Source organism: Cricetulus griseus, chromosome 2 (genome assembly GCF_003668045.3).
Source record: "Cricetulus griseus strain 17A/GY chromosome 2, alternate assembly CriGri-PICRH-1.0, whole genome shotgun sequence".
Classification (NCBI taxonomy): Eukaryota; Metazoa; Chordata; class Mammalia; order Rodentia; family Cricetidae; genus Cricetulus; species Cricetulus griseus.
The window spans coordinates 414,660,770-414,675,022 of record NC_048595.1 but is presented as its reverse complement, the minus strand read 5'-3'; the positions used below and the strand labels follow the sequence as shown (position 1 = coordinate 414,675,022).

Genomic DNA, 14,253 nt, shown 5'->3' with positions numbered 1-14,253 from the left:
GCTAGTAAACAAAACTAATGCAATGCAGTGCTTTTGATAGTATTATTGCTACAGATCTCGTTAAATGAAAAACACATCAAGGACTATCACCACTATTATGCATAACTTAAACATCTACTCTCTCACAGTTACTTATTAGTTTTCCCATCCTTCCGCTATTGCCAAGCTGCTGTTGCACGCTGCAGGCTTCCCCACATAACACATCATCCATAGAGTACCAAAACTAGCTTCCTTTTGCTTTGAAGTGATCATCCTGACTCCAGGAGCTCCTCTTAAGCCTGAGCTCCAGTCCTTCATCTCCCTCAAATCCAAGCACATGCTCGGACCCTAGCAGTGACAGGAAGGCACTATATAAAATATATAAAGACACACAACTTTGATCCCAGCACTTAGGAGGCAGAGACAAGCAGATCTCTGTGAGTTCAAGGCCAGCCTGGTCTACAGAGTGAGTTCCAGGACAACCAGAGCTACACAGAGAAACCCTGTCTCCAAACATCCAAAAAAAAAAAAAAATTGTTTTAGTTTAATTCAAATATTGTTGCTTCATTGCCACAGATAATTTAGGCATTACTGAATAACTACCTCAGCTAGCTGCCCATCAGTGTAGGAAAATATCTGCAAACAGTTACTGATGTTTAACTAGCTAAATTTAGTGTTTTCATAAATGTTCAAACTAAGCAATTTAATTACTCAAATTACAAATATCCTCCAAATTACCCATCTTCCATAAATCAGCTATTTAAAATCCTAATAGGGTGCCAGTGAAATGACTCAGTTATTGTGGGATATTGTGATTGCACTCTGACACTCCCAAGACTGCCAATAAAGTTTGCTTTGAATGAGAGGGCAGAGCTAGCTACTAGCTGACCAAAATTAGCCATAGAGGTTTTGGAGGACTGAGAACATATAGAGGGACACAGGAAGTAGTGGGATGGGTCTCAGAAAAGTTCTTGGCCGCCTGTGGATCGAGGACAGAGAGAGAGAGGGAAGGTCACTGGTCACTTCTCTGCCACTTCTCTATCATTCAGCTTCTTACCCTGATATCTGACTCCCAAGCTTTTATTGATGAAGAATAATTAGATAAATGCTGCACTCAGCAGGTAAGGGCTCTTGTCATCAACACTGATTACTGAGTTCAACTCACAAGTGAACACATGGTGGAAGAATAGTACCAACTTGCACAAGTTATCCTCTGAGCTTAACATATGCACCTGAACTCATACAAATAAATGTTAAAAATTAAACTTAATGGGTAATTTTTACTGTTTAAATTTACACCCAAATATGTCAAAATATTTTAGGAGCAGAAGCTGGCACACTTATAAACTATAGTTACATGGCAAATCTGGCCCACAGAATATGTTTTTATATACCCCACAAACTAAGAGTGTGTTAACATTTTTACAAAGTTGTCAAAAACACTTACGTACATCCTGGGCAACATACCCAGAACAAAACAAAACAAAAACAAAAACTAAAAGTGATACATATGTCTTAAAAAAACACTACAATGAGATAGCTGTGGCCCACAACACCTGAAGTATTTGCCATCTGTCCCGTTTAAGTTTGCCATTGCTGTTCTGGAATATTTCCTAAGTATTTGCCTTCTGAACACAAAACATTTTCTTTATATTACAGAAGTTGTCAGGGACAAAAGACAATTCAGTGCTGAGTACAGACTCAGAATGTAAGAGGCCTTAGGTACAATCTTTGGTGCAAAATAATAGTTTTCTCCTAGTTTAAAGATCATCAAATAGTTTCTATATTAAACTGGTTGTTTTAAACATAACTTTGGGAAGTTTTAGGAGCTGCTTGACGGCTCAATGGTAAAGTGCTTTCTATAAAAGATGACGAGTACAAATTCCTAGGACTTCTGTAAAAGTAGGACACAGTACACACCTCTCATTTCAGAGCTGGGAAAAAAATTAAAAAGTGAAGAATGAGTGTAACCTCAGGCCTACACACACACACACCTTCCTACCTGTGTATGTCCACATATACAAATACAATTTAATTACTGAAACAAATTCTACAAATTAAAAATTCTGTGGCTGCTCTTACTTCTTACATATTTCCTTTATCAGTCCACCTCCCCAACACATCCAGGATACTAATATACACTTTATTAGTATATTAGATATACTATCTACGATAGATAAACAAAATCTATCGTAGAGTTGCAGTCTTCACCTCTCCAGGTACTGACCTCTAAAAGCCCAACTCTAAATTAAAATGGTTCAAGGTACTTCTAACAACTCTGACATTTTCCAATTCTGACCTACTAACCTCTCAATCTCTCTCCTACTTTCCACTTATTTCATCAGAATAGCTTTAGAAGCTAGCATTAATTAGACCACATTATTAAATGCCAATGTGTAATATGCAAAAGTAGTAGGACTGGAGGCAGCTCAGTTAGGGAAATGCTTGCTCTACAAGCATGAACCTCACTCAGCCCCACACAGGAGCCAAGTGTGGCAGTCAGTGCACTCCTGCAATCGCACTCCTGGGGAGCAGACAGGGAATCCCTAAGACTTGTTGACCAGCCAGTCTAGACAGTGAGCTCAAGGTTTAGAGAACCTGCTCAAAAAAAGTAAGGTTGGAAAACTATTGAGGAAGACATCCAACATCAACCAATCACTTTAATGTTTTTAAAACTGCATTTTGCAATTAGTTTTCTGTCACAGCATTTTTTAAAAGGTAAAAGTCTTCCTATGCAGCACAGACCAGCTCTGAATTTATAATCTTCCTGCCTTGGCCTCACCAGCGCTCATATTACAGGTGTATACCACTGTTCCCAGCTACAAGATTACTTTAAATGAACTTAGGACACAGGAATGATTATGAAAGCTATAAAAACAGGCAGCCACTGAGAAATTATATCGAGATTCTAACAACATGAGAATACGTGTTTGAAAGCTAACAGAGTAAAATCCCAAATTTTATACCTATTACAATCACAGCTATATTGTAAAAATGATGAAAAAGTAGACTATACTGGAAGAGGGAAAACAATGAAAAGCTTGAGCAATAGTAAAAGGCTTGTTTTTCCATTTCCTTTCTGTACTTTCATAAATATGGTTTTTTATATAATAAATTCAAACTTTATCATAAAGACCTTGCAAATAAAAACTTCTTTCAGTGACATTAGGCAGACCCAAGGTCTATACACCTTAATGGCCTTCTATACAGTGAGAACAGTCCTACTGAAGTCATGAAGCTGGCTTTAAATTGTACACTTGCACTATCTACAATATTTTTATGTACTTATCCAACACACACACACATTGTGGGATATTTGTTTACAGTGTGTAAAGATGTGTCTAGGTTTTGCCTCACTTGCCTAATGCATCTGATTGCTTTAACAAAGAGCTAAATGCCCAATAGCTAGGCAGCAGAGAATAATGGGACTTCCAGGCAGTAAGGAACTGGGGCAGCAGGAGATGCCTCTGAGCCATGAAGGAAGTCTGACACACAGAATGAAGGAGAGGTAAAAAGCCATACCACAGAACACAGATTAACAGAATCAGGTTAATTTAAGTTATAAGAGCTAGTTGGAAACAAGCTTAAAGCTAAAGGCCAAGCTTTCATAATTAATAAATCTCCTTGTCATTATTTGGGGGCTGGCAGTCCAAAGAAAGTCGAACAAGACTACACACACACACACACACACAGAGAGAGAGAGAGAGAGAGAGAGAGAGAGAGAGAGAGAGAGAGAGAGAGAGAGAGAGGGAGAGAGAAACCCACCAGAGGAGTTAAAACTCAATGTCTTCGTTCATGATTCTTATGTCCTTTATCTGGGTTCTGGCCTTCCTCATCACTTAATACTTCCCTTTCGTGTCCTCCTTTATAAACACAGCTTTTATAAGGAAAATGTTAACACTTAAAAGTTTCATTTAAAGATATTTTTATATGGAATGCTAGTCTCTAAACTTTCCTGTTTTACAGTATGGCTGGTAGGTAAATTCTCCTGAACATAAAACCTGGGCTAAGTGGGAGTTTAACTCAGTAATAAAGTGGTTGCTTAGCATGCTCAAGGCTTTAAATTCAATTCCCAACACCACTGCTGTGGTTTGCACAGGAATGGCCCCCACATATGGTGATATATTATTCATGATTTATTAAAGCTTGTCTGGGTGTACAAAAAGCAAAGCCAGACACACAAGCTATGGAGGTCAGGCAGTGGTTATATACACCATTAATCCCAGCAGCCATACCAGCTAGCTATAGAAGCCGAGCAGTGGTGGCATACACCTTTAATCCCGGGAGCCAGGGTTAAGAGGTAGACAGATCTCTGTTAGTTCAAGGTCATACTGACTACACAAAATTGATCCAGTCCTAAAAGAAACAACTCCACACAAAGGTGATCTCAGCGCCTTTAATCCCAGCAGTAGGGAGGTGGAGACAGGAGTGATATGGCTGAGCAGAGAAAGAAATAAAAGGCAGGAGACATGAACTGAGAGCTTTTGCCTCTGAGAATTCGTGGAGACAGGATTGCCATTTCAGCCTTGCAGAGGTAAAACTACTGGCCTGGCTGCTTTGCTTCTCTAATCTTCAGCTTGAAGCTTGAACCCCAGTATCAGTCTCTGGGTCTTTTATTTTTCATGCTACACCCACAGGCTCATATTTGAATGCTTGTTCATTAAGGAGTGTCAATACTTGCCAAGGATCAGGAGAAGTGGCCTTATTGGAGTAGGTTTGGCCTTGTTAGAGGAAATGTCACTGGGGTGGACTTTGAGGTTTTAAAAATGCTTAAGCCAGCCGGGCATTGGTGGCAAACGCCTTTAATCCCAGCATTCGGGAGGCAGAGGCAGGCAGATCTCTGTGAGTTCGAGGCCAGCCTGGTCTACAAGAGCTAATTCCAGGACAGCCACCTGGAATTCAAGACAGAGAAACCCTGTCTTGAAAAACCAAAAAGAAAAAAGAAAAAAAAAAAATTCTTAAGTCAGGCCTTCAGGCTTCTGGGCCTGCTGCCTGTGGATCTAGATATAGAATTCTCAGTTATTCTCCAGCAACATGTCTGCCTGCATGCCACCATGCTTCCTGACATTTTAACAATGGACTAAACCTCTGAAGTGCAAGCCAGACTCAATGAAATGCTTTCCTTCATAAGAGTTGCCATAGTCATGGTATCTCTTCACAGCAATAGAACACTAAGACAGCCACCAAAAGGGGCTTAAAAAGCCTACTGACAGGAGAAAACTTTTAATTAGCCACCAAGCTATCTAGTAAAGACACACAAAACCTTTCAAAAGATTTTTTTTCTTAAAAAAAAAAAAAAAAAAACAAATTTTCACTTCAGGAGTGATTATGTTACCATGGCAAATAAGTTTTAATAAAATCTATCAAATTCACTTTCCTATCAAACTACAAAGATAATAACATCACAAAAAAATCATAAAACAATACGATATTAAATTTGTATTTTCCAAATAGTACATGCACATTAACTTGCATAAAAAAGGCAGTTAACAGGCTGTGTGTTGCTCAAAGGCAAATAGAAAAATAACATGGTCTCACTTGTGAAATATGGTTGATTGAAGATTCCATCCTCCGTAACTGGGATGCCTGGATATCCAGCATTTGTAGGACATTGTTGGCCAAGGTGTTTATCAGATATGCAACACTTGCTAAGGATTGGGTGGTGTAAGCTTTGGTTTCTTCTAGGGCTCGCTGCTTATCTGATGACTAGGGAGGAAAAAACAGTGACAGTTAATTTAAAGATAACTTACTCATCTGAACCCTTTTGTTACTGAACCTACTCGAAAATATTATCAAAACTATTGCCATGCAAATCCAAAACTAAATGATTCAATGAATTCACTAACATTTTCAAGTTAAATATATATCTGTGAAGGTATAAATAAAATCCTAAAGCTATTATTTAAAATCTAAGCTCTGATGGCTACTTTGAACAATGACAGCACATACACATCTTCCGAATTCATGTACAAATTCTACTTATTCTATTTCCCTAAGTCCTGATTTACTTTCATTCTCACACATAAAATATCTGAACAAAATATAACTGATTATAAAAATAAATGTTGTTGTTGTGGGCATGATATGATGGTGAACACCATTAATTCCAGCACATGGTAGACAGAAGCAGGTGAATCTCTGAGTTTGAGGCCAGCATGGTCTACAGAGTGAGTTCTACTATAGCCAGGGCTACCTAGAGAAATCCTGTTTCAAAAACAAAAACAAAACAAAAGAGCATGTGGTCACGGTGTCTTTTCACAGCAATAAAAACCAAGACACCCTTCATAACTTAAAAAAAAAAAAAACCCTACAAAACTTATGTATAGAAGAACTGTACTTCAAAACAGTAAATACTATAGGTGATGAAAACCCCCAGTCTATATTATTTTCAGGTGTGTGTCTTTTGTTTATGCTGCACTTGATTAACGTTGTAAAGCTGTGATTCTTTGTCTAAAACACCTGATGGTTTAATAAAGAGCTAAACGGCCAATAGCAAGGATAGGCGGGGCTGGCAAGCAGAGAGTATAAATAGAAGGAGAAGAGAACAAGGAGAGAAAAGACATCAAGGGCCAGCCATCCAGCCAGCCACAGAATTAGAGTGCAAGTAAGATTTACAAAAGAGTAAGATAAGAGCCCAGGGGCAAACTAAGACTGGGAATTCATAAGTAATAATAAGCCTCTCAATGTGTGAGTTACTTGGGAGCTGGGTGGCAGGTCCCTGAAAAAGAACAAAGGCCCAAAGAGTAAACCAACAACCAACAGGCTGACTTTTTTCTTTTGTTTTGGATTACCTATAAAACTTAAGAGTATTCTAGTTCTGTGAAGGATGCCACTGGTATTTTATGCAATGAATCTGTAGATTGTTTTGGACAATGGCAACAATTTTATAATATTCTTCCAATCCAAGAGAGCTCACTGGCCAAAGCCTAGACAAAAAAAAAGGTGAGGTTATTTCTCAGTGAGAAGACCCTGTCTCAAGTCAGTAAGGTAGAAATCAAGAGGGAGATACCCAGCATGTTCCACCAGCATCCATATACACACACACACACAAGTGCAGGTACCTCCAAACTCACATTAATGCATTACACACATACATATAACACACACTTTTAACACACACATACACACAAATTCCACACACATTAACATCCCAGACATACACACAATACACATATGAAAAGTACGCACTTAAACGTATGCATACACCACACATACACCAACCAATACACATTCACAAAACACACAATACCCAAGACATACACACAACACACATATGCAAAGCATATACATATATACTACAAAGCACTACATACATATATACATACATACAGTACATACATACACACAAAAAATACAAACAAAAAAATTATTTTTAAAATTTAAAAAGTAGCTAGGCGTGGTATACATGTCTTTAGTCCCAGAATTAGAGAGGCAGAAGCAGGCAGATCTCTATGAGATCAAGGCCAGCATGGTCTACAAAGCTATTTTCAGGACAGCCAGGGCTACATGGAGGCCCTGCGCGCGCGCACACACACACACACACACACACACACACACACAGAGAGAGAGAGAGAGAGAGAGAGAGAGAGAGAGAGAGAGAGAGAGAGAGAGAGAGAGAGAGAGAGAGAAACACACACATGCAGAAACACATAGAGAGGTGGGGGAGAGAAAAGGGAGGGAAGAGGGAGGGAGGGAGGCAGGCAGGGAGATTATTTGGGCTTTTGGGAGGGTACACTGCTATGGCGCACATATGAAGGTCAGAGGACAGCTTGCAGTAGTCATCAGTTCTCTCTTTCCACCATGTAGGTCCCAGGAACCAAGCTTATCAAACTTGGAGGGAAGAGCTTTTACCCACTGAGCCATCTCACTGGCCTCTTTAAACAAAGGTTCTCTCTTTCCTCAGCTATCACTTCCAAGCACTGAATTTAATATTTTATCTCTTAAAATTCTCTCAATCTACATTTCTGTTTACATGGAATATTACTTTTATACCACCTCAATATATCTGTCACTCATCATCAACTGCCTTTAAAGCTACCTTCCACTTGTGGGTAGCATCACTATTCTCTCATCCTGGCTACTTCCCGAGTCTCTGCATCACCCACCTTGCCAGATCTTCCACTCTATCTGGGTTTTCTTTGGGGGCAAACTGGCTACATCCTACCCTAACTATCTCTTGCCAATATTTCTGTACCAATTTCCAGGACAGAACATGAAGTCTTAAACATGGTTCAAAAATTTCATCTTTCCAAACCAGCTGAAACCTCTTTCTGCTACCCACTTAAATATAAACATTTACATTTGCAGCCTCTACTTACCATTTACAGCCTTCCCTAATAAGATGTACAAGTTACTTCTCATTCAACCTTACTGGATCTGCACTTACAGAAAAATCAGGTTTCCTACCTTTGTCTTCTCCTTCACCAGTATTTTTTACCAACATTTTATGCCCTGCCTGAATTTCAAGAAAAACTTTCCTAACACTTATCAACCTTCACAGTAATTTACTACAGGCTTACATAACACAACAATATATGCATGTTTCATGCCTGAATTTCCATATCCCGTAACAGTAAGCCTCTGACACATCCTTGCATATTACATGGGAATCACCATTAGTTCCTTTCTATCACCTTCCCTCCAGTTTGTGGTTGTTTCTGTTGGCAGTGCTGGGGATCAAACACGCATGCTAAGCATGTACTGGACTGCTGTGCTCAGCCCAGGCCTCACCCACTATCTCTTTAATGGGTAAAATGTACAAACTCATTTTTCTACCTTTGTAATGGTTCAATTACATTATTTTTCATCAGAATGTATAAAGTATTATATTCTTTCTGTGGTAATTAAGACAGAATTATGCTTTCTCCTCTAGAAAATGACAGTCACAAGAATGAAGCGTTTAACCCAGCCTTCTAAGACCTGTCCTTCTCATAAGGCAGTCTCCTTCCACAGTCATAAAGAGAGCTAAACCCTAAGAAAGGGGAACCAGGCACAGGCTGGATGTTCCCTGATCCTCCCAGCTGAACAGACGCCCGCTGCCAGCTCAGCGCAGCAGGAACTCACATATCCTATTTCCACCACCTAATAAGGGAGAAAGAAAAACAAAAAACTGGATCTCCAGAAGCTGACACCATCTAAATGACTTCCTATATACCTAATAAGGGGGACAATTAAACTTGCATCTCAATTTGATGTGATACTGGAGTGATAGAAAATACAGACAGGAATCCTGTACACCCTTCTGAAGATACTCAACTGCAGTATTATTAACACTTGTTTCTTGCTGTTATTTACCTCACTGTTTTACTTCTGCTAAACAGGACCATAGATGTAGTAGAAAAATTGGGGTGTAGATGATTCTGGAGGTATAGGAAAAATAGTATTTAAAAAGCAAGAATAGGAATACACAGAAGTGTAGCACAAATTTTAGTTGGTATTAGTAATAAAAACCCAGAGACAGATATTGGAGTTAAAGCTGAAAATCAGAGAAGAGAAGCAGCCAGCAACTAGAGAGCTCTCACCTCTACTAATGTTCAGATTGAAGGGGCTATCTATCACCAACTCAGCCTGCCCCTGACTCATTGCTCCTCAGACTCCTGTCTCCTCCCACCTTACATTCCTCTCTAGTGCTGGGATTAAAGGCGAGGGATCCAAAGTGCTGAGATCTCCTTTGTATGACCTGTTTCTCTTTTAGTCTGGATCAATTTCATGTAGCACAAGGTGGCTACATGAACTAACAGAGATCTGCCTGCCTCTGTTTCCTGAGTGCTGGGATTAAAGGTGTGTTCTACCACTGCCTGGCCTCTAACTGTGCTAGCTTTGCACTCTCATCTTTGTAGCATGAATAATAAAAGACTGATATTGGGGTTCAAGCTGAAGATCAGAGAAGCAAAGCAGCCAGGCCAGTAGATCTTACCTCTACAAGGCTGAAATGGCAATCCTGTTTCCATGAATCCTCAGAGGCAAAAGCTCTCAGTTCATGCTCTTCCTGCCTTATATTCCTGTCTCTTCCCAGCCATATCACTCCTGTCTCCACCTCCCTACTGCTGGGATTAAAGGCGTGTGATCCCAGGTGCTGAGATCACCTTTGTGTGGAGTTGTTTCTTTTAGGACTGGATCAATTTTGTGTAGTCAGTATGGCCTTGAACTAACAGAGATCCGTCTACCTCTTAACCCTGGCTCCCGGGATTAAAGGTGTATGCCACCATTGCTCAGTTTCTATAACTAACTGGTATGGCTGCTGAGATTAAAGGTGTATATAATCACTGCCTGATCTCCATAGCTTGTGTGTCTGGCTTTGCTTTTTGTATGCTCAGGAAAGCTTTAATAAATCATAAATATCATCACCGATCTTTAAAGGGACCAGCTCCCCTTTCGACAGCCATAACGGCTGAACACGTGCTTGTCTGACCTTGTCCTAGACACTAGAAAGTCAGATGCCTGCCTCGTGACAAGGAACCAATCAGAAGTTAGCTGGTGGCGCTATGCTTTACGACCCTGGGTGTACTTTACAGACAAGCACACAGCAATGACGCACAGAGCATAGCAACCACCCTGGGAGGACCTTATGGGCCATAACAACCAGTTGACCAATCAACACAGGTCAAGCCCTCCAAGCCTGGAGGCACACCAATCATGAGCCTCTGAGTACCCCTAGACACTCCCCTTACGCTGCCCTACAAGATTTCTCTCTGCAGCCATTCGAGCTGTCTTTTGTAGCCATCCGCCATGGCGGGTGGGTGAAAGACCCGAGCTAACATGGGGTTAGCTAGTTAAATTACAATAAAGCCTCATGCAGTTTGCAACAAGCTCTCGAATCCTCCTGGTGATTGGGGTGACCATGGTCGTGGTCTGGGACCCCAGATACCGGAGTTTTCCAGGGGTCTAACTATCTTCAGACAAGCTTTGTTACATCATAAAATATCACATTTCCCTATGATCTAACATACAAAACTTGCCTGAAGATCAGAGTGCAAAATATTACCACACCAAAGGGAATTCTCTGCGCATAGTGTTCCTTAAGACCTAAGACATCTGGGCAAGATGGCTCAGCAGCTAAAGGCACTTTGCCACCAAGCCTGATCACCTGAGTCCCAGAAAACCTGAAATGTTTCCCTCAGCAAGAGTTAAAGAGAACTCCAAAGATGTAGCTTTCATGAGTCATCACCCAAACAGGCGGAGTTTTAGCTAAAGAAACTGCCTTGGAGCCATCTCTGTTTCTTTAAGTGACCCCTCATTCTTATTCATCACATCTTCAATGAATAAACAAACAAGGTTGGAGAAATGGCTCAGTGCTTAAGGACACTTGGGGATCTTGGAAGAGAAGTCAACTTTGGTTCCCAGCACCCACACTGAGCAGCTCACAGTGCCTATAACTCCAGCTCCAGGGGATCCAAGGCTCTTTTTTTCCTTTTTTTTAAATTAGAAAATTATTTTACATGTCAATCCCAGATGCCTCTCCATCCTCTCCTTCCCTGCCTCCCCAACTAACGCCCTACCTATCCCATACCCTTTCTGCTCCCCAGGGAGGGTGAGGCCTTCCATAGGGGAACTTAAAAGTCTGTCGTATTCTTAGGGATAGGGCCTAGGCCAACCCCCTTGTGTCTAGGCTCAGAGAGTATCCCTCCACGTGGGATGGGCTCCTAAAGTCCATTCCTATGGTACCAATAAGTACTGATCCACTACAAGAGGTCCCATAGATTTCCAAGGTCTTCTCACTGACACCCACATTCTTGGGGTCTGGATCAGTCCCATGCTGGTTTCCCAGCTATCAGTCTGGGGACCAAGAGCTTTCCCTTGTTCAGGTCAGCTGATTCTGTGGGTTTCACCAACCTGAGTCCCAGTTGTGGACCCCGGTTGTGGTGGCGCACACCGGTAGGATTTGCCAACGCTCTCTTCTGGCCTCCACAAGCAAGTAAAGTTAAGTAGCAGGATACAAAGTTAATTCATAATAGCTTTCTTACACACAAATGACAAACACATTGAGAAAGAAATTAGGGAAAGAATACCTTTCACAGTAGATATGATGGCTACTGGAATGAACTATAATCCAGAAATGGAGGGCATAACTTTGAGAGATTATTTTTGCTTGGGTGAAACTACTCTGGTCTGGATCTTTGAGGTAGAACGCATACACCTTTGATCTGGATCCAGAGTCAAGAAGACACAGCATTTGATTGGGATCTTGAGGTGGGAAGACACACCTTTAATCTGGGCCACACCTTCTGCTGGAAGCTTATATAAGGACATGGAAAGAAGCTTTTGCTCTTTGCCTGCTTGCTCTCTTCCACTTAAATTAGAGCCTACTTCTTTAAATTCCAACATCTACTGACCAGCTGAGACATCCAGCCTCATCGATTAAGCAATTACTGAATTCTTGAACTTTCCAGTCATAGCCCACCATTGCTGGATTAGTTGAACTGAGGCCTGTTGAGTCAGAGAGAGAGAGAGAGGGAGAGAAAGAAAAGAGATTCATTCTGTAAATTCTGCTACTCTAGAGACCCTGTATGTATGTATGTAAAGAGTCTCATTCTGTAAGTTCTATTACTCTAGAAAACACTGTATGTATGTACATGTGTGTGTATGTATTATGTATTTATATAAAGAGATTTATTCTGCAAGTTCTGCTACTCTAGAGAATGCTATTACTACAATAGCCTTTTTTAAAAAATCTCAATAAAATTAGAATAACAAAGCAAACAAAAGACTTTTATAATAAAAACTTTAAGGACATTTAAGGGAGGAAGTAGAAAAAGCTACCAGAAGATAGAAAGATGCTCCATGCTTATGGGTTGGTAGAATTAATATTGTGAAAAAAGCCATTCTTCCAAAAGCAATCTACAGATTCAATGCAATCTGCACCAATGTCTCAACACAACTGTTTAACAAAAACTAAAAAAAAAAAAAATCTTAAAGTTCATATGGAAACAAAAAACCCAGGATAACTAAAAATTTAATAATAAAAGACCTGCTCATCGCCATTACGGATTTTAAGTTACACTACAAGGCTATAGTAATAAAAATAGTATGACTTTGCCATGAAAACAAGACGTATTACTCAAATGAACAGAACTGAAGAGCGGAACAAAAACTACATACCTATCTTCACCTGTTTCTTGTTTTGTTTTGTTTTGTTTTACAAAGAAACCATACACACTAGAGAAGAGACAACATCATCAAATGGTGCTAGCCAAACTGGACAATTGCGTGTGGAAGAATTAAAATAGATTCCTATCTACACTCTGCACAAAATTCAACTCCAAATGGATTAAGGACCTTAAACATAAGACCTGATACACTATTCCTGAGGGCTGAGAAACACTTTTTAAATGTTCAATATTCTTAGCCATCAGAAAAATGCAAATTAAAACAACTTTGTGATTTCATCTTACCTTAATCAGAATGGCCATTACAAAACGGATTATTGTGTAAGAAATATGTTAAAGAAATATGAAATGTACAGGTAAGTGTATGGAGCTAGAAATAGGTAACCAAGAACCAGAAAGACAAGCACTGTGTGCTGTCTATTAGCGTTTAAGCTTGGATACGTATACTTCACTGAGAATATCCAGAAGCTAGGAAGCTAATAAAGGACCAGGATGAAAGATGGGAGCTCCAGGGAAGGAAAAATAAGAGTATAGCATCATATAGAAATAAAGGGAAAGTTAGAACAGGAGGATTCAATGGGGGTAGGGGCTAAGATGGTAGGGCAGATAACAGAATATGGGGGAGAATAATTAACACTAAAAGTCTTTTGTATTTTTTAATGTGTGTACATATATTTGCTGTTGTTGTTTTGGTTTGGTTAGGTTTTTTGTTTTTTTGAGACAGGGTTTCTCTATGTAGCTCTGGCTGTCCTGTAACTCACTTTGTAGACCAAGCTGGCCTCAAACTCACAAGAGATTACCCCTGCCTCTGCCTCAGGATGGTGGGATTACAGACTTGCACCACCACTGCCTGGCCCTGAAGGCCGTTTTTAAAAGCTATATTGAAGCCTATTAGTCTAGAATCTTACATATATTTTATACACGCACGCATGCACACAGTTTAAGCATATCATATAATGGGGTGATAATACCCTAATTAGATATCATATGCTACCAAATAAAACTCTCCACTACTAGGAATGGTTGAGTTTTGTTGTTGTTGTTGTTGTTGTTGTTACTGTTGTTTTTTGAGTTGTTGGTCAAAAGAGTCCTAAATGCCCCCCAAAAAACATTACAGGCTATTGGCCAATGTTATTGGTCCCCTTCCATAACCTAACAGTAAGACCCT

At 40.1% G+C, this 14,253-nt stretch overlaps 1 protein-coding gene across 5 annotated transcripts in view; it reads right to left on the bottom strand.

Annotated features, from left to right (window-relative positions):
* Abi2 (abl interactor 2) overlaps nt 1-14,253 on the bottom strand; it is a 75,266-nt gene that overhangs the window by 45,054 nt on the left and 15,959 nt on the right. For all 5 annotated transcript variants that reach the window (XM_027397023.2, XM_027397025.2, XM_027397022.2 and 2 more), the window contains exon 2: nt 5,518-5,685. In XM_027397023.2, coding sequence (XP_027252824.1) covers nt 5,518-5,685 — 168 coding nt within the window. The remainder of the gene's footprint in view (nt 1-5,517; nt 5,686-14,253) is intronic.